General features: G+C 41.6%; 1 protein-coding gene across 2 annotated transcripts in view; it reads right to left on the bottom strand.

Moving 5' to 3' along the window:
- Positions 1-21,643, bottom strand: part of PCNX2 (pecanex 2) — a 383,347-nt gene that overhangs the window by 252,927 nt on the left and 108,777 nt on the right. For both annotated transcript variants that reach the window (XM_075267754.1, XM_075267755.1), the window contains 3 exons: positions 19,633-19,714; positions 15,229-15,352; positions 6,993-7,138 (listed from right to left, as the gene is read on the bottom strand). In XM_075267754.1, coding sequence (XP_075123855.1) covers positions 6,993-7,138; positions 15,229-15,352; positions 19,633-19,714 — 352 coding nt within the window. The remainder of the gene's footprint in view (positions 1-6,992; positions 7,139-15,228; positions 15,353-19,632; positions 19,715-21,643) is intronic.

A 21,643-nucleotide genomic window follows, 5' to 3' on the forward strand; every position in this document is an offset into this window, starting at 1 on the left:
AAACTGGGGTTTTTAGAGGCTCCCTCCACCATGCATTGGTCCAAACTGGGGGTTTTAGAGGCTCCCTCCACCATGAATTTGCCCAAACTGGGCTGTTTAGAGGCTCCCTCCATCATGAATTGGTCCAAACTGGGGTTTTTAGAGGCTCCCTCCACCATGAATTGGTCCAAACTGGGGTTTTTAGAGGCTCCCTCCACCATGAATTGGTCCAAACTGGGGTTTTTAGAGGCTCCCTCCACCATGAATTTGCCCAAACTGGGCTGTTTAGAGGCTCCCTCCACTATGAATTTGCCCAAACTGGGCTGTTTAGAGGCTCCCTCCACCATGAATTGGTCCAAACTGGGGTTTTTAGAGGCTCCCTCCACCATGAATTGGTCCAAACTGGGGGGTTTTAGAGGCTCCCTCCACCATGAATTTGCCCAAACTGGGCTGTTTAGAGGCTCCCTCCATCATGAATTGGTCCAAACTGGGGTTTTTAGAGGCTCCCTCCACCATGAATTGGTCCAAACTGGGGTTTTTAGAGGCTCCCTCCACCATGAATTGGTCCAAACGGGGGTTTTTAGAGGCTCCCTCCACCATGAATTTGCCCAAACTGGGCTGTTTAGAGGCTCCCTCCACCATGAATTTGCCCAAACTGAGCTGTTTAGAGGCTCCCTCCACCATGAATTGGTCCAAACTGGGGTTTTTAGAGGCTCCCTCCACCATGCATTGGTCCAAACTGGGGGGTTTTAGAGGCTCCCTCCACCATGAATTTGCCCAAACTGGGCTGTTTAGAGGCTCCCTCCATCATGAATTGGTCCACACTGGGGTTTTTAGAGGCTCCCTCCACCATGAATTGGTCCAAACTGGGGTTTTTAGAGGCTCCCTCCACCATGAATTGGTCCAAACTGGGGTTTTTAGAGGCTCCCTCCACCATGAATTTGCCCAAACTGGGCTGTTTAGAGGCTCCCTCCACTATGAATTTGCCCAAACTGGGCTGTTTAGAGGCTCCTTCCACCATGAATTGGTCCAAACTGGGGTTTTTAGAGGCTCCCTCCACCATGAATTGGTCCAAACTGGGGGTTTTTAGAGGCTCCCTCCACCATGAATTTGCCCAAACTGGGCTGTTTAGAGGCTCCCTCCATCATGAATTGGTCCAAACTGGGGTTTTTAGAGGCTCCCTCCACCATGAATTGGTCCAAACTGGGGTTTTTAGAGGCTCCCTCCACCATGAATTGGTCCAAACTGGGGTTTTTAGAGGCTCCCTCCACCATGAATTTGCCCAAACTGGGCTGTTTAGAGGCTCCCTCCACCATGAATTTGCCCAAACTGGGCTGTTTAGAGGCTCCCTCCACCATGAATTGGTCCAAACTGGGGTTTTTAGAGGCTCCCTCCACCATGAATTGGTCCAAACTGGGGGTTTTTAGAGGCTCCCTCCACCATGAATTTGCCCAAACTGGGCTGTTTAGAGGCTCCCTCCACCATGAATTTGCCCAAACTGAGCTGTTTAGAGGCTCCCTCCACCATGAATTGGTCCAAACTGGGCTGTTTAGAGGCTCCCTCCACCATGAATTGGTCCAAACTGGGGTTTTTAGAGGCTCCCTCCACCATGAATTGGTCCAAACTGGGGTTTTTAGAGGCTCCCTCCACCATGAATTTGCCCAAACTGGGCTGTTTAGAGGCTCCCTCCACCATGAATTTGCCCAAACTGAGCTGTTTAGAGGCTCCCTCCACCATGAATTGGTCCAAACTGGGGTTTTTAGAGGCTCCCTCCACCATGCATTGGTCCAAACTGGGGGGTTTTAGAGGCTCCCTCCACCATGAATTTGCCCAAACTGGGCTGTTTAGAGGCTCCCTCCATCATGAATTGGTCCAAACTGGGGTTTTTAGAGGCTCCCTCCACCATGAATTGGTCCAAACTGGGGTTTTTAGAGGCTCCCTCCACCATGAATTGGTCCAAACTGGGGTTTTTAGAGGCTCCCTCCACCATGAATTTGCCCAAACTGGGCTGTTTAGAGGCTCCCTCCACTATGAATTTGCCCAAACTGGGCTGTTTAGAGGCTCCCTCCACCATGAATTGGTCCAAACTGGGGTTTTTAGAGGCTCCCTCCACCATGAATTGGTCCAAACTGGGGGGTTTTAGAGGCTCCCTCCACCATGAATTTGCCCAAACTGGGCTGTTTAGAGGCTCCCTCCATCATGAATTGGTCCAAACTGGGGTTTTTAGAGGCTCCCTCCACCATGAATTGGTCCAAACTGGGGTTTTTAGAGGCTCCCTCCACCATGAATTGGTCCAAACGGGGGTTTTTAGAGGCTCCCTCCACCATGAATTTGCCCAAACTGGGCTGTTTAGAGGCTCCCTCCACCATGAATTTGCCCAAACTGAGCTGTTTAGAGGCTCCCTCCACCATGAATTGGTCCAAACTGGGGTTTTTAGAGGCTCCCTCCACCATGCATTGGTCCAAACTGGGGGGTTTTAGAGGCTCCCTCCACCATGAATTTGCCCAAACTGGGCTGTTTAGAGGCTCCCTCCATCATGAATTGGTCCACACTGGGGTTTTTAGAGGCTCCCTCCACCATGAATTGGTCCAAACTGGGGTTTTTAGAGGCTCCCTCCACCATGAATTGGTCCAAACTGGGGTTTTTAGAGGCTCCCTCCACCATGAATTTGCCCAAACTGGGCTGTTTAGAGGCTCCCTCCACTATGAATTTGCCCAAACTGGGCTGTTTAGAGGCTCCTTCCACCATGAATTGGTCCAAACTGGGGTTTTTAGAGGCTCCCTCCACCATGAATTGGTCCAAACTGGGGGGTTTTAGAGGCTCCCTCCACCATGAATTTGCCCAAACTGGGCTGTTTAGAGGCTCCCTCCATCATGAATTGGTCCAAACTGGGGTTTTTAGAGGCTCCCTCCACCATGAATTGGTCCAAACTGGGGTTTTTAGAGGCTCCCTCCACCATGAATTGGTCCAAACTGGGGTTTTTAGAGGCTCCCTCCACCATGAATTTGCCCAAACTCTGCTGGTTAGAGGCTCAATCCACCCTGATTTTCAAAACAAATGTTGGTGCCAACCTCATCTTACTACAAGGGCCAAATTCACTGCTGGTGACAAGCTCTCCTCACTGCAAGTGCCAAATACACATGTTTCAAGGTGTTTTCCTACTGTCAGAGAGGTGGTATTGAGTGTGTAAAGTGTGTAGTTGTTAGGCTGTGATGTTGGGGTAATAGAGGGTCTTTGGTGTGTTAGATGCCCCCAGACATGCTTCCCCTGCTGTCCCAGTGTCATTCCAGAGGTGTTGGCATCATTTCCTGGGTTGTCATAGTGGACTTGGTGACCCTCCAGACACGGATTTGGGTTTCCCCCTTAACGAGTATCTGTTCCCCATAGACTATAATGGGGTTCAAAACCCGTTCGAACACACGAACATTGAGCGGCTGTTCGAATCGAATTTCGAACCTCGAACATTTTAGTGTTCGCTCATCTCTATTATACATCTGTTTCTATGGAATATATGTTCATTCCACTATACACTACAGATATATCCTCTTCATTCCAGTTCTTTTAAACCTAGAAAGCTCAGAAAATCTTTATTTTACATCTTTCCCCATTGGTGGTAATGTTTATTCTTTTTCTTTATTCTTTTTAGTATGTCCCTGGTAAGAAGAAAGGAGGAGGGCTTGTGATGAAGGACATTTGGAGCATTTTTTGTGGTTAATGGACAATAGTGCTGATGCAAGATACCGAACTATCAGCTGTGAGCATGAGATCTCACTATCTACCAAAGAACTACCACGTTATTGTGATAGCTGCATATGTCCCCCACCTCTAAACTAAGAACTAAATGATCCTGCAGTGTGTCTGTGTTTCTTTCTTTTTTAGTTGCTATGATTCCTAGGATTTCTCTATCTGCCATGAGCTTGTATGTGTTTTCTCTCTTGTTATATACTACTGTACCATCTATGAAACTGTATCACTGAAATTTCCCCATTGCGGGACAATTAAAGGATTATCTTATCTTCTCTTATACACTGTATGTACTCTATATACCACTGTATACTTCTGTATACACTGTACTCTATATTCCACTATATACTGCTGTACACACTGTATGTACTCTATATACCACTGTATACTTTATACACTGTATGTACGCTATATACCACTATATACTATGGTATACACTGTATCTACTCTTTATACCACTATATACTGCTGTATACACTGTATGTACTCTATATACCACTATATACTGCTGTATACACTGTATGTACTCTATTTACCACTATATACTGCTGTATACACTGTATGTACTCTATATACCACCATATAATGTTGTCTACACTATATGTACTCTATATACCACTATATACTGCTGTATACACTGTATATACTCTGTATTCCACTATATACTGCTGTATACACTGTATGTACTCTATATACAGTTAGGGCCAGAAATATTTGGACAGTGACACAAGTTTTGTTATTTTAGCTGTTTACTAAAACATGTTCAGAAATACAATTATATATATAATATGGGCTGAAAGTGCACACTCCCAGCTGCAATATGAGAGTTTCCACATCCAAATATCCACAACCAAAGTATACACTGTATGTACTCTATATTCCACTATATACTGCTGTATACACTGTGTGTAGTCTATATACCACTATATACTGCTGTATACACTGTATGTACTGTATATACCACTATATACTGCTGTATATGTAAAGATGGCGCCGCACTGAGTGGCTGCCTCGATACAGAGCTCCAAGCTGAGAGCAACCTTCCTTTTTCACTCTTTTTGGCTGTATCTTTAAGAATCCTCTAACCAAACAAACTAGCACTATGAATTAGCAACTATAAATCGAATGGAAGACCCTGTGGAGTATTTTTTTTTCCTTTTGTTTCTATTGTTAAGCATGGACAAGACTCAAGACCTGAATCAGCTGGAGTTTTCCTGTTTGCACATTTGCCTGTTAACATCCCCCCAGAAGCTAAGGACAGCATGGACACCATGGAGCATGAAGAAGAAACCTACATGGAAGTGTGGACTTCTTCTTTCAAGGAGATAATTTTTGGCGTCTATTGCTGATGTGTGAAGATGCCTACAGCTGACTGGTATTTCTTTCTTTTACTGTGGACACGTGGGACTCTGTTACAGCCTGGGAACCTTCCATCACCCACCTACCCCATGAGTTTATGTAAGCTTGGCAAGAGAGCAGCACCATGTATACCTGGATGGCTTTAGACTTCTTTGGGCAGTAGAACACAGTGGTAAGAAGAAAGGAGTAGGGCTGTGATGAAGGACATTTGGGGCATTTTTTGTGGTTAATGGACAATAGTGCTGATGCAAGATACCGAACTATCAGCTGTGAGCAGGAGATCTCATTACCTACCAAAGAACTACCACATGTTATTGTGATAGCTGCATATGTCCCCCACCTCTGCAAAAAAAAAACTGTTTCTGCCTGTTATACCTACATGCTGTGACCACCTCCTCGTGTCCTCCAACCACGGTCGGGCTGTATTATTAACATCACTTCACACAGAGAACTAAATGATCCTGCAGTGTGTCTGTGTTTCTTTCTTTTTTAGTTGCTATGATTCCTAGGATTTCTCTATCTGCCATGAGCTTGTATGTGTTTTCTCTCTTGTTATATACTACTGTACCATCTATGAAACTGTATCACTGAAATTTCCCCATTGTGGGACTATTAAAGGATTATCATATCTTATCTTATACACTGTATGTACTCTATATTCCACTATATTCTGCTGTATGCACTGTATGTACGCTATATACCACTATATACTACGGTATACACTGTATGTACTCTAGATACTACTATACACTGCTGTATACACTGTATGTACTCTATATACCACTATATACTGCTGTATGCACTGTATGTACGCTATATACCACTATATACTACGGTATACACTGTATGTACTCTATATACCACTATATACTGCTGTATACACTGTATGTACGCTATATACCACTATATACTACGGTATACACTGTATGTACTCTATATACCACTATATACTGCTGTATATACTGTATGTACGCTATATACCACTATATACTACGGTATACACTGTATGTACTCTATATACCACTATATACTGCTGTATACACTGTATGTACTCTATATACTACTATATACTGCTGTATACACTGTATGTACTCTATATACCACTATATACTGCTGTATGCACTGTATGTACGCTATATACCACTATATACTACGGTATACACTGTATGTACTCTATATACCACTATATACTGCTGTATACACTGTATGTACGCTATATACCACTATATACTACGGTATACACTGTATGTACTCTATATACCACTATATACTGCTGTATATACTGTATGTACGCTATATACCACTATATACTACGGTATACACTGTATGTACTCTATATACCACTATATACTGCTGTATACACTGTATGTACTCTATATACTACTATATATTACTGTATACAGCTGGGGCTGCTGCGCATATCCACAGATGTAGCAGAGCCGACACGCGGGCGCAGGTGCATCACCGACAACCACATTTGCCTAATTATAAGTGGCTCATTGCCAACAACAACCCGCAGACGCTAGCGGGCAGAAGCTAGTAGATGTATATAATACTTAAAGGGGTTGTCCACTTTTAGGCCAATATTAAGAGACAAGTGTTATTGTTTGTAACAATAAAAAGAAAGTTATACAATTTTCCAATATAAGCTACTTTCTATATCAGTTACACAGTTTTCTAAATCTCTGCTTGCTTTCATTTATTCTGCTTATTTCTAGTGGATAAAGCTCCGACCATGGTCATGTGATTTACGGTCCACAGTCTTGTGATGAACACACATTTTCCAACCCCTTTTAAGTCAAGGTACAGCTATTACTGAATTTTAAAGTAGTTTTCTGATTTGCCCTCCACTTTCCTCAAAAATGTTCTGGATATTTAGCATGCAGTTACAATATAATTCATATACATACTTATCCAGCAGTGCCAACAATGTCAATCTGTCACACCAAACTTTAATCCATTTGCCAGGAAAAATGTGAAACTTATAAAACTGTTTCTTTGGAAAACTCGTCTCTGATATAACATTAGATGCATTTTCAGATTCATGACTTAAAGGCTGCAAGAAAAACAACCAGAAATGATTACAATTAAAAGTAAATTAAAAAATAACTGTAATTTAATGTTGTACATAAATCTCAACCCTGAACCCTGAACCCTGAACTCTGACTTGAACTCTGGAGGGGCCTGATACAGGTGGCGGCCTAAAGTCAATAACACATACTTTATAGGGTGCTTGTAAAGGGGGCACTAACTGCATGGGAGCCAATAAAGGAGTGGTATACTGTATGGGGCCAATAAGGAGGCAATATAAAGCATGGGAGGTAAGGGGGACTTTATATCATGTGCAGACCAATAAATACATTTTACACATTATTCAATGTGGATGCCAGGAAAGGAGGCGCTATGCCGTGTGGGGACAGGGGGCGTCTAAATCAAAATTTTGTTATGTGGCCCAGGTCTTTACTAGTTATTTATCTTTATTAGCTGTCACAGAACCTGAGAGATCACTAGTTCAAAACATAGTCGGGACTTTGAACTTAAAGAGGACCTTTCACCTCCAGGGATACATGCAGTTTACACACCGCTACAAAGCCGACTTTCGTGGCTTTCATGTTCTGTGCCCATGGTGAAGAGTTATCGGTGCCATAGCTCTTCACTTTCAGAAGCCCTTCCTCACAGCACCGTCTATAGCGCTGCACTGTGAGAGCACTGCTAAGGGTCATGGCTGGGCGGTAAGCAATGCCCCCTCTCACAGTACAGCACTATAGATGTTGCTGTGAAGAAGGGCGTTCCTAACTGACACTGACTGTCAGAAACACCCTTCTGACAGTGAAGAGCTACGGTACCGGCACCGATAGCGCTTCACCGGGGGCACAGAACGGGAAAGCCAATAGTGCGCTGAATTTTTGAAGATAGGTAGATAGATAGATAGATAGATAGATAGATAGATAGATAGACAGATAGATGGACAGACAGACAGACATGTAACAGATTGCTAGGTATGAAATAGAGTAGATACTGTACAGAATATGCAAAAAAAGCAATCTGAAACAATGATGGTGGCTTCATTGTTCCACACTGCTATGCCCCACATTGCTCTAATACACCCTGTTGAAATCTTATGTAGCTTAGGTTTGGAATAGCAGAGCTGTCCTCGGTGCTCCCGGAGGAAGAAAATGTTCATGACGAAAAGAATCCCCAAGCAAGATTGTCTTGCGTGACTGCAGTGCCATGAAATAACAGTGTTGTCACTTTTATTTTACAGTGGTTGGTTCTAAGTGACTGCCTCCCTAAGAACAAATAGTGCTATTACTCATGTTCACACTCAATGGAGCACATTTATTAAGCTTCTTGTACCCTTTTTTGGAGTTATTTGGCATTTTTGAGGTCTTTTCTTGTGCTATGCTTCATTTATTATGCATTTTCGCTTTTTTTCACCCTGTAAAAACTGCTCTTGCCAATTCTGCTTTTTGGTGAAAAAGGGGGCATGGCCTAAATAGAGGCCCTTTTGATGCTGTATTTATGACTTTTAAAAAGGTGCAAAAAAAAGGTGCAAATGCACCCAAGTCCATGGGCAGTGTAAAAGAGCCCGTCACATTAGAATGCATTAGAAAGAGGCAATTGCGCCATTTTGACGAAAAAGAAGAAACATGCACATGCCCTAAGAGAAGCACACCTACACTAACATGCACAATATGTAACTAGGAGGTGCTTCTACAGTATACATATGCACTATGTAAAACTAGTAAAAAAAAAAAGTAAAACTAGCAAAAAAAAAACAAACAATAGGCGCACCTGTGAAAAGTATGGCCCAAAAAGGGACAGATGATAAATAACCCCCAATGACCGATTCTGAATGACAGTTATTCATTGAGAAGCTTAATTTAGATTGTAAATATCTACTCTAATATAAAATAAAGTTAACCAATTTAAAAGGAAACAAACTCAAAAAAAAAAATCATCACCTCTTATACACAAGTTAAGGCTAAGGCCCCACTGGGGGTAAAAGCAGTGCTAAAGCGCTGCAGAAAGAACCGCAGCGTGAACGCACTGCGGTTCTTTCCGCAGCACTTTCAACCGAAAGTTTGGAGAGTTTTCCTCCGTGGACTTTCAATTATATCTATGGGAAAGCCGCCGGCGATTCCGTAGATATAATTGACATGCTGTGATTTTCAAAACCGCAACGGTTTTGAAAATCGCAGCGTGTTCACACTGCGTTTTTTTCCACAAAGTGGCCATGGGATTCACATGAATCCCATCCCCTTTGCTTGCACTGTAAAACGCTGCGATTTTTCCTGCAGCGTTTCCACCGCTTTTTTTCCCCCACAAATCACATTTATTTTCATAATTAATGGCTAGGCTTGTGTGTCAATTTCTTCATAGATTAGAAGATCTTGTGAGGAGGTCACTAATTTGTTTGAATTGCTTTGTTTGCTGTACTATATCTCTGTACAACTGTAACCTTTGATTTACAAATCACTGCAAAATATGTTGATGCTATACAAATAGTAGGTAAAAAATATGCAAATCTATTCTCCAGGATGTATTTAGGAGAACAGTGCACTCTGTACGCCACCCTCTAGAGGGCAGCATCCTTAACATCATGCATGACTCAGTTAAAAAGTCTAATATCATGATGTGGATTTAATTGCCAAATTTGTATTTCTATTCCAAAAGGAACAGATTCCCAGCTATGGACAGCGCTGTTTTGGCCTATTGGGCCTCCTCAGCATAGCGTAGGGATACTGATTTGGCAGAGTGAGAGACTATAGACCAGGGTCAGGGGATAATCGTACACATCAGGGAGAGTGTGTGCCTACATAGGCAGTACGGAGACTTACAAGTCATTTGTTAGTTGAAAGGCTCCACTCACTCCAAGGGCCAAAAACACTGCTTTCTAAAGGCTCTACTCATGCCAAGGGCCAAAAACACTGTAGATTAAAGGCTCCACTCACTCCAAGGGCCTAAAACACTGCTTTCTAAAGGCTCTACTCATGCCAAGGGCCAAAAGCACTGTAGTTTAAAGGCTCCACTCACTCCAAGGGCCAAAAGCACTGTAGTTTAAAGGCTCCACTCACTCCAAGGGCCAAAAACACTGCTTTCTACAGGCTCTACTCATGCCAAGGGCCAAAAGCACAGTAGTTTAAAGGCTCCACTCACTCCAAGGGCCAAAAACACTGCTTTCTAAAGGCTCTACTCACTCCAAGGGCCAAAAACACTACTTTCTAAAGGCTTTACTCATGCCAAGGGCCAAAAGCACTGTAGTTTAAAGGCTCTACTCACTCCAAGGGCCACAAACACTACTTTCTAAAGGCTTTACTCATGCCAAGGGCCAAAAGCACTGTAGTTGAAAGGCTCCACTCACTCCAAGGGCCAAAAACACTGTAGTTTAAAGGCTCTACTCACTCCAAGGGCCTAAAACACTGTTTTCTAAAGGCTCTACTCATGCCAAAGGCGAAAAGCACTGTAGTTTAAAGGCTCTACTCACTCCAAGGGCCAAAAACACTGCTTTCTAATGGCTCTACTCATGCCAAGGGCCAAAAGCACTGTAGTTGAAAGGCTCCACTCACTCCAAGGGCCAAAAACACTGTACTTTAAAGGCTCTACTCACTCCAAGGGCCAAAAACACTGCTTTCTAAAGGCTCTACTCATGCCAAGGGCAAAAAAGACTGCTTTTTAAAGGCTCAACTCACCCAACGGGCCAACAAATCTCTGCTGGTGCAAGGCTGAACTAAGTTAAAGGGCCTAAAACTCTGCAGCTAGAAGGCTGAAGTCACCTGAAGGGCCTCAATTTCTGCTGGTAGCTCAGCTTAAGGGCCTGTAACTTAATTTGGAAGGGCTCATGTTAAGGGCCTTAAAAGTGAATTTTGGAAGGTCTTACCACATCACACACACACACATCCACAATGACAGTTCAGGGTGGGGACTGAAGGATTTCCCATTGCCTATTCCATCTGTGGTTGTCATGGGCAATGTGATTTAAAGGGGTGCTTATTAATGTTTGTTGAGCTTAAATTGGGGTTTGTGTCCATCCATTTGGGGAGTAAAGAAGGTTTTCATGTATTTTCCCACTTTGATAGAGGTTTTTTTGAATGTGGAAAGTGTGTAGTTGTTAGGCTGTGATAGTGGGGTAATAGAGGGACTTTGGTGTGTTAGATGCCCCCAGGCATGCTTCCCCTGCTGTCCCAGTTGCATTTTAGAGGTGTTGGCATCATTTGCTGAGGTGTCATAGTGGACTTGGTGACCCTCCTGAGTCGAATGGTGGGATCCCCTGAAACGAAGCATTTTCTCCCATAGACTATAGTGGGGTTCGATATTCGTTCGAATAGTCGAATATTGAGATGCTATTTGGAACGAATAATGAACATCGAATATTTTACTGTTCACTCATCTCTAATATCTATATATTTTAGCACTGAATATTTCATTTTAGATTTCTTTTAAAGCACTAGGTTACGTACCTCAAATAAAGTAACATTCACTATTGTTCTTTTCCAATTTTTGTATTTATTAGACTGAAAAGACTACTAGGGTGGTTTCCCACATTTTTGTTACTATACAAATAGAGATTATTATTATTATTATTATCGCCTATCCATATGATAGGCAATAAATGTATGATCACTGATCGCCCAAACCAAGGTCAGGATACTGTTTCTACTTAGGATCTGTTCACGCGGAGTTTTTTGCAAGCAGAATCTGCATCAATAACCATGTCAAAAACCGCAACAACAAAAAAAAACATCAAAAAACTGTTTCCTAATTACTGAAGCAGATTTTTTAAGCTTGCAAAAAACGCTGTGTGAACATACCCTTACTGTGCAAGCACAGAGAAATTGATTGATTGGTTGAGAAATTACATTGCTACTCCAATTCATGTTTATGGAAATGATAGCGATAACTGAGAATTGGTAATAAATCCTATTTGTGGGAAACCTTTAGCTATAGTTAAATTAAATTAACGCAACATAGTTTATTAATGTAAATACCCTGGTTTTCACTTATGATTCTCTTTCTGTCACTGATCAAATCTGTACAACATAAGTATGGAAAAGGAAGGAAGAGGAGAGTGCCTCAAAGCAGGGAGATATTTGCACCCTACAGAGAGTTCTCATAGTTGGGGTTATAAAAAAAATCGTATCCAGCCTCCTCCCAACAGAAATGACTCATTTATTTCTGTTTACATCCTCTCTGTTTCTCTTCTTCTTCTCCTCCCAATCCCATTTTTTTAAGACTCTTTAACCACTTCAGTACTGGGTCAATTTGAGGACCAGAACCAGACACATTTTAGGGTCCATTCACACGGAGGAAAATGGTGAGGAATTTGGTGTGGAATTTCAGCGCTGAAAAAAAACAAAACCTCCCATTGACTTCAAGCAGAAAAAGGAACTCATCTGGGCATGATGGCGTATTTTGGTCCTGATTTTGAATAGGACGAAAATGCGCCTGCCGCAGCTTCCGACAGTTGTGGCTTCCCACTCCAGAGTAGGCTCAAATGAATGGGCTGCGGAATCCGCCTCAAGAGAGGGCAGCTCACTTCTTTTTTCTGTAAGCGGGAACAAACGACTCATGGAATAAAGGATGCTAGCGGTCTGCATAGACCAGCATTGTGAGGGGGTGGCTTTTGATGAGGATTCAGCGCCAAAATCTGCCCCATCCCCTTCCCCAGCACCCAGTATCTACTGCACCCAAAAATTCCGGCCATTTCCGGCCAAGGCTTATACTTGAGTCAATAAGTTTTCCCAGTTTTTTGTGGTAAAATTAGGGGTCATATGGCTTATACTCAAGTATATACGGTAATTTCTGCGTCTTTTTTCAGTGACATACTGGACTTTATGTTTATGTTGTTTTCACTTTTGCATGTGTACGAATTTTTTAAATCTGGGAAAATATAAACAAAATAGGAGGGAAAGAGTGAATGGGGTTTTTTTATGTTTTTTTTTTTTTAATTTAATAACATAAAGTGCTACCGAAAAACTTTATAAAATAGTTTTTCCTCTCCGTTACGGTAATTTTTATTTTGTATAGTGTCGTCGGAGGTGGGGCTATAACTTTCAATAATGGCGTTTTATTGGAGTATTATTTAATTTATTTTTTACATTATTTTATTTACTTTTTTTTAACTTTTGTATGATTTTTTTTTTACACTGTATCCCCATAAGGTAATTGACCCTTGGGGACTTTTGATTACTGTTGGCTCCCTGTTTTAGCAGCTGTACGATTTCGTGTAGCTGCTGAGTTCTGCTTGGACGTACCGGTGCATCTTGGCAAAACAAGGGAACCACCTTCCAGATGTACATACCCAATGGGAGGTCCGGAAGTGGTTAATTGAAACAACAAAATAATAACAACCAAAAAGCACAACCTTAAATTTATAACCAATTGGGATATTTGGTTCTTTCCCATATCTATGCAGTAAGGCCTTCTGAATAAGCCCTAAGCCTTGTTCTTATACCATACCTATGTAGTAATCCTGTTTTTTGCTCCATATCTATGGTTCTTTATTCATATTTATGTAACAAGTTTGGTTATGCTACACATCATTCCATATATTTTCAGTAATGCCTTCTGTATAAACTCTAAACCTGTGATGGCGAACCTATGACACACGTGCTAGAAGTGGCACTCAGAGCCCTCTCTTTGGGCACACATCTGAGGAACAGATTATACTTTGTGGGGGCCACTTTGCAGCAGATAGTACTATGTGTGGGCCACTGTGGAACAGATTGTACTGTGTGGGGGCCCTGTGTTGCAGACTGTACTCTGTGAGGGCCACTGTCGTGCAACCTGTACTGTGTAGGGGCCACTGTGGTGAAGATTGTACTGTGCTGGGGGCCCTTCCCTATTTATATCACACGGTATCTGTTTTATAGCAGATGGTGTTTATATATTGTTTAATCTTACTTATTGTTTACTTTTACTTCTGTTACAAGTCATTCAATATCTATGCACTATGGCCTTCTGAATAAGCTGTAAACTTGGTTCTTGTACCATATCTTTGTAGTAAGAATGCTTGTTGTACTGTATCTATACAATAAACTAGATTCTGTTACAATAAGCTTAACATTCTTAAGGTGCATATGAAGTAATACTAGCTCTGGTTTTATATCTATACATTAAAGGGGTTGTCCCATCTCAAGGATCCTATCTATACTGCTAACTTATGTGGATTTAAGACTTTTCCTAAATACATTGCTTAAGCAAAACCTCTTTGTTTGGCCACTATCTGAGATTCTTCACTTCATTGTTTCCATAACCACGGACCTGGGGATGATCTTATCTCTCTGCCCAGGACAAGTGATGTAGCTCCCTGCTCTCAGGAAGGGAGGGGGAGCTTAGTGCTTGCTGTTTGTATTTCTGAGCTCTTTATCTCTCCACACAGGACAAGTGACTTTAGCTCCCTGCTCTCAGGGAGGGGAGGGGGAGCTGAGTGCTCGGAGCAGCTTGTATTTCTTTGCTGTTTAACTCTGGCTCGTCCAGGTATCAGTCAGCTAATTGAATTTTGCTGATAAGGGCTGAGACAGGGGTCCATTAAACACAGACATAAAAGTGAGTATATTGCAAGCTGACTCATGGTCCTGTAGCATGTAAGTTTTGGATTCTCATCACCTAACAAATCCAGCTCTGCTACATCAGCTTGATATTGTGCATCTTCCAGTGATATTGTGCTAATTTATTTACAATCATCCCTCATTACTGACTGCAAACATGTACTTGCTATGAAGAGAGATACCAGAGCTGGCTTTGTCTGTGAGATAGCAAGTGAAACCCCACCCACCAATTTACAGAGAAAACCCGGAAGTGAACAGAGCATACAGCCTACAAGGTGGTGAACAGGTGAGTTGGGAATACCCCTTTAAGCTTGGTTCTGTTATCATATCATTGTAATAAGTTATGGCTCAGTTACTGTATATTATGGAAAAGAATGTATGATCCTGGCTCTCTGACAAGACACACTCCTGAAGCACTATCCCATAACAAGATACATCCCAATCTGTGCTTAGAAAAAAACATTCAAATGTTTACAGCCATGCACTTAACTGGTAACAGAACTAATGATCTCTTCAAAATATTACTTTGAGGAAAGTATGAAAACAAAATACTGTATATTTATACAGAAGATGATAATATAAATATAATACTAACACATGTTGTAGCACATTTGCTTTTTTCCGCAGTGATTACTGAAGCTTGTGACTCTTCTTCAGGATAATCAGAAAATAGTCTGTGATTTCCAGATGTTTCTGCTTCTGAGTTCATCTCAGTGTCACTGTAAAATGTACATATTAGCTTTACTACTGTGCAAAATGTATACAATGGTATTCCTTTTAAGGAACTCTACAATCAATATTTTTGCCACATATAAACAGCCCATGTGTACACTATTCTATTTTTTTTTTTCTCTAAAAATTGGTCAAATGGTTTTCTTTATGTAAATTTCTGAAGATCCCTTCATGTTTGGAGGTAGCCAGAAGTGTCCTCCATAACACTCTCCATACAAATTTCACAACATGCTTTCTCTTAAAAGAAACACTACAAAGAAATCACACGTTGAAACCTGTGGTTCAAAAAGAGAGGTGAAGGCTGGTGTAACTATTAGTGTAGCAGGTGCAATTGCATATATGGTATGTGGTACAATCTTCATTAAAAGTGCTGTCCAGGATATTGGATTTTATTGCTTATCCTTAGGATAGGCCATAAATATCTCATTGATGGGGGGGGGGGGGGGCATTGGCCAGTTCCTGTATTGATGAGCTGTACTCACCTGTACTACACACAACAGAGAGCTGGAAGCAGAAAGCTCATTTCCCCAAAGACCAGGCCAGGTGAGCTACAGTTCTGGCACCCGGTCACTATACAGGATATAGAGCGTTATGCTACTGGCCCTTTGTTAGTATGGCCATTAGAAGCAGCCATGTATAGCTGATCTGTGTGGAGATCATATATTTACAGCCTATCCTAAGGATAACCCATAACATCTGATATCCTGGACAACACCTTTAGACCCAATTTTTTCTAGATATCACATCGGAATAGCCTTAAGAAAGGCTATTCATCTCCTACCTTTTGTCGTCTTCTCCACGCCGCCGTTCGCCTACAATCCCGGTTCTTGACAGTATGCAAATTAGCTCTCTCGCAGCACTGGGGCATCCCCAATGCTGCGAGAGAGCTCTCTCCAGCGCCACCTCCATCTTCATCAGCAGTGTCCTCTTCAGCCTCTTCTTCCGGCAGTGGCTTATAACTTCTAGGCCTCGGGCCTTGGGCAGAGCAGACTGCGCATGCCCACAGGCCACAAGAAAATGGCCGCTTACAATACTGTGCAAGCGGCCATTTTCTCATGGCCTGTAAGCATGCGCAGTCTGCTCTGCCCTAGGCCCAAGGCCTAGAAGTTACAAGCTACTGCCGGAAGAAGAGGCTGAAGAGGACGTTGCCGATGAAGATGGAGGCGGCACTGGAGAGAGCTCTGTCACAGCATTGGGGACGCCCACAGAGATGTTTGAGCACTGGGGCCCGTCCCCAGTGCTGCGAGAGAGCTAATTTGTATACCGACAAGAACCGGGATTGTAGACGAACTGTGGCGTGGAGAAGATGACGAAAGGTAGGAGACGAATAGCCTTTCTTAAGGCTATTCCAATGTGGTACCTAGAAACAATTGGGTCTGAGTGATAGGATCCCTTTAAATGTGTAGTTTTTGACATTATATCCAGGTTTTGAATGTTCTTTAATTATGGTCTGATTTACTTTGTGCTGTCCACTTCATGTTTATGTATCATTTTAATTTAATTGAATTGATACATGCATTTCTCAATTTTTTCAAGTAAAGTATCACCGAGTGAGAAAAAGTCCTAACTGAGTAACCCCAAAGTATTGATCACTTGAACATTTTATCAAAATAAGGCTTTGTTAGAAACTTCTGTGATTGTTATGTTGTGGCCCCTTCAATGCCCATAAATGTAGTATAATGGCCCCATCATTGCTTCCACTCAGTAGAATGGCCCCTTCAGTGCGCCCACACCCAGTGATGTTTTTCAAGAGTGAGTGTTGATCTGCATTAATTATTCACCATTCTGCTCCATGCTTCCTCTGTCGCCTCCTCCAGGATCTGCAGTGATGTTATCAATTGGAGCCCAGAGCAGAAGGGAAGTGGAGAACAGAGTGGTAAGTAATCAAAGCAGCTCCCCACTCAGTCCCTGGGGCACCTCGGTATTGATGGATGCACTCATTGCACTTCCAAGTAAGGATAGCATTCGTGGCGGTGCACAGACATCCACTTTGGGTGGGAAGGAAGGGGGAGGGTTTGCAGTGATTATCAGCTAGGGTGCATACCCTGGTTGACACAATTAAGGCGACAAAAAAAAAATACACTATCTTTCATCTGCATAGCAAACTCTGTAATGAACAGTGAAAAATATTTGGAAAAAAAAAATTGTAAGACTTTGTGCTATTTAAAAACAATGTGAAAAACACACAATTTCCTCCTCTTTTTTCATATATATCTATATATTTAAAAAAAAAAAGTAAAAATAAATATTATATAAAAAAAAGCTTAAAAGATTATTTAAATAACCTGAACAAAAAAGTAATAGCCTTCAAAACTGTGTGTGCCAAAAAACAAAACAAAAAAAAATGTGGTGTGCATCAGGAAAATGGCCTCAACATGAAGTGGTTAAAAAAAAAATTAAAGGCATTATCCAACTGATGTGCCACATACATGACAATTGATTGAAGCTGTTTGAAGGGGCTCATACTGAATTAAAGTGATTCTACAGTATCATAAATAGTGCAGGGAAATTCATAAAACACATATAGTACAGGGCAATCAATAAAGCATACATTTACTAGAGCAATCAACATTGTTGGAGTGGTTAACATTTCCAAGCCTAAAACATAAACTAATGCTGGGTTCACACCAGGGCTCGTATTACATTCAGGGATTCCGTTCCCCTCTCCACCTGAACAATGCGGAGAGAAAAGCACTGCGAGCAGCACTTTTCTCTCCGTATTATTTGCCCTTTTCAGGCGGAAACTGAGCGGAAAGCGCAAAGACACAATTATAGTCTATGGGGTCTGCGGGTTTCCTAAGATAACCTCTTTATTATACGGATTACATTTCCATTCATGGGGTCCTCACGAGGACCCCCCCAAAAGGAAACCCAAATGCAGTTGTTAATCTAGCCTTAGTTTTATTGGTTTTGCTAAATATTTACTTTGCTTATTACAACATCCAATAATAGAGATACTGCGCTGCTGATTTCTCTACTGTTGCTTTACTATTTAACTTTTTCCTTTTTGTCTGTAAAAGTCTGGAAAATGCTCCCATGTTGTTTAATTCATTTACTATGTACTGTTTAATGTATTTGTTAGATATTGGTCACATTGGTCCACAGTGAGCATGGCCAGTTCTCCCTTTAACCACAGTGGGTAGTACAGAGTAGCTTGTGTGCATGCCAAATGGGTGGATAGACAAGAAAAGGAGTGTGTCTGATTAGGTTATAAGAATGCTTACAGTGTTTGAATGGGCATTTCTGACTATGGAGCTGTTCTCGCAGCGTCTCATTGTGTGAGATCTTAGCCTAGATGTTGTTTTTCTCTGCAGCAAGACTGCACTTTGACACAAGAGTATCATAAGTCTAAGGCCCCAAAAGTGAAAACCACAGTTAAAAATGCTGTGGAATGAAACACAGCGAAAACACATTGCTGTGAGTGGAGCAGTTTATGTTTATATGTACCGTGCATTTCAGACTCAGCGAATGTGTGTACAGTAGTGCTGTGTGTACATACTGTATGTGCATCTGTCCACTGACTGTACATGTATATGTAAAGTAGTGTGTTCATTTGGTGACCTTGTCCTACATTCGCTTTGATGAAATAGGGATATTTATTCACTTTTTCTGCATCATATATGGCATATGACATGTTCAATATGGCAGTAACAGCTTGAATTTGTCTGGAAAACCCCTCTCCATCACAGTCGGGATAAGGAACAAAAAAATTTAAATAAAATCATGGGCAACATCTGAATCAGAACACTGGGGATTGGGGAGGGGTGAATATATATATATATATATATATATATATATATATATATATATATATATAATAATAATTATTATTATTATTATTATTATTATAAAACCCTGATTAATTCTTTAAAGAGGACCTTTCATGTCCTCAGAGATATTGGGTATTGCATACATCTAGAAAGCCAACAGTGTGCTGAATTCAGCTCGTTGTCAGCTTTCCCCGATGTGCGTCCCAGTGCAGGATATAACGGTGCCATTAGTTTCAACACCAATATCTCTCCACTGTCAAAAAGGCGTCGTCACTGAACTGTGAGGAACACCCCTGACAGTATTCTTCCATAGCCTTGTACTGTCAGGGGGGCGTTCCTCACAGCCCAGAGATGATGCTAGGTTGTAAGGCCCACCTTTCTCTACTAGTAGAGAGCCAATGGTAATACTGCACATCTCAGGTCCTCTTAAGTATTTTTTACATTTTTCTAGAAAACCCTTGTAAAAATAAACAATTAATTTACAATGAATAACTCACTCAGATATTGAGGCACATTTCGGTTTTATTTTCTCGCAGTGCTCTGCATCTTCATCCTTCAAAAAACATGACATACTATTTTCTGTGAACAGAAAACAAATAATACTTATTTGTACATACTTAGGGAATGTTGCTGTAGCTGTATATATTGGCACTACAACAGTTTAAATAATGCTAAAGAAAATTTTAAAACCTGTTTTCTGCTAAAAGAAAGTACAATAGATGATGAAAACAATCATAACCAAGTGCTTTCACTGAATAGAATCTTCCACTTAAACCAAATGACAAACAACACGGACTAGCTACATGGAGTATCCTTTCCCTCTAAAATGTTTATTACTAATCACAAATGTTTTAATCACAGATGAAGATGTAGTGATGGAAGAAAACTTCCAGGAAGGCTCTAGCTCAAATCCCTTTAAATTTTTGTTACCCAATTACCCCAATGTTTTAAGAGGTGGATATTCCTTTTTTAGGTATAAAGAAATCCAGATTTTTATTGGCAGTACATGGCGCATTTTAGAGTTCAGAGACCCCTTTCTCAAATTATAAAATTGAATATATAATGCAAACAGTAACATACACATATTTAAAAGCAGAATGATGCCAAAAAAAACGCCTAATGTGAACACCCCTTTTTTGGATTTGAACACCAAGGGGGTGAAAGATGAAACCTGCGATCATTAAAGGGGGTGGACACTTTCAGACCAATATTGACAAACAAATGTACAATAAAAAGATATACAATTTTCCAATATACTTTCTGTATCAATTCCTCACGGTTGTCTAGATCTCTGCTTGCTGTCATTCATTCTGTTACTTCTAGAGGATAAAACTCTGACCCTGGTCATGTGATTTATGTTCCATGGTCATGTGATGAGCGCACAGGATTAGAGATGAGCAAGTAGTGAAATATTCGATATTCGTTTCGAGTAGACCCTCAATATTCGACTATTCGACCGAATATCGAATCCGATTATTGTCTATGGGGAAAAAATGCTCATTTCAGGGGAAACCACAATTCGACTAAGGAGAGTCACCAAGTCCACAATGACACCCCAGGAAATGATGCCAACACCTCTGGTATGCAACTAGGACAGCAGGGGAAGCATGCCTGGGTGCATCTCACACGCCCAAGTCCCAGTATTACCCTACTATCACAGCCTATCAACTAGACACTTTCCACACTCAATAGAACCTCTATGAAAGTGGAAAAATACTTGGAAACCTTCTTTCCTCTACATTAGTATGGACAGAAAGACAAATTTTAAGCTAAAGAAACATTAGCATGCACCCTTTTGAATTACGGGGTGAGTTGAGCCTTGCACCGACAGAGATTTAGGCCCTTTGGGTGAATTGAGCCTTTAACCAGCAGTGTTTTTGGCTCTTGAGGTGAATTGAGCCTTTAACCAGCAGTATTTTTGGCCCTTTGGGTGAGTTGAGCCTTGCACCAACAGAGTTTTTGGCCCTTGGGGTGAGTTGAGCCTTTAACCAGCAGTGTTTTTGGCCCTTTGGGTGAGTTGAGCCTTGTAGCAGCAGAGTTTTAGTTACTGGCCCTTTGGGTGAATTGAGCCTTTAACCAGCAGTGTTTTTGGCCCTTGAGGTGAATTGAGCCTTTAACCAGCAGTGTTTTTGGCCCTTGGGGTGACGAGCCTTGCACCAGCAGAGTTTTAGTTTTTGGCCCTTGGGGTGAATTGAGCCTTGTAACAGCAGAGTTTTAGTTATTGGCCCTTTGGGTAATTGAGCCTTTAACCAGCAGTGTTTTTGGCCCTTGAGGTGAATTGAGCCTTTAACCAGCAGTGTTTTTGGCCCTTGGGGTGACGAGCCTTGCACCAGCAGAGTTTTAGTTTTTGGCCCTTGGGGTGAATTGAGCCTTGTAACAGCAGAGTTTTAGTTATTGGCCCTTTGGGTAATTGAGCCTTTAACCAGCAGTGTTTTTGGCCCTTGAGGTGAATTGAGCCTTTAACCAGCAGTGTTTTTGGCCCTTTGGGTGAGTTGAGCCTTGCACCAA

Source organism: Leptodactylus fuscus, chromosome 3 (genome assembly GCF_031893055.1).
Source record: "Leptodactylus fuscus isolate aLepFus1 chromosome 3, aLepFus1.hap2, whole genome shotgun sequence".
NCBI lineage: Eukaryota > Metazoa > Chordata > Amphibia > Anura > Leptodactylidae > Leptodactylus > Leptodactylus fuscus.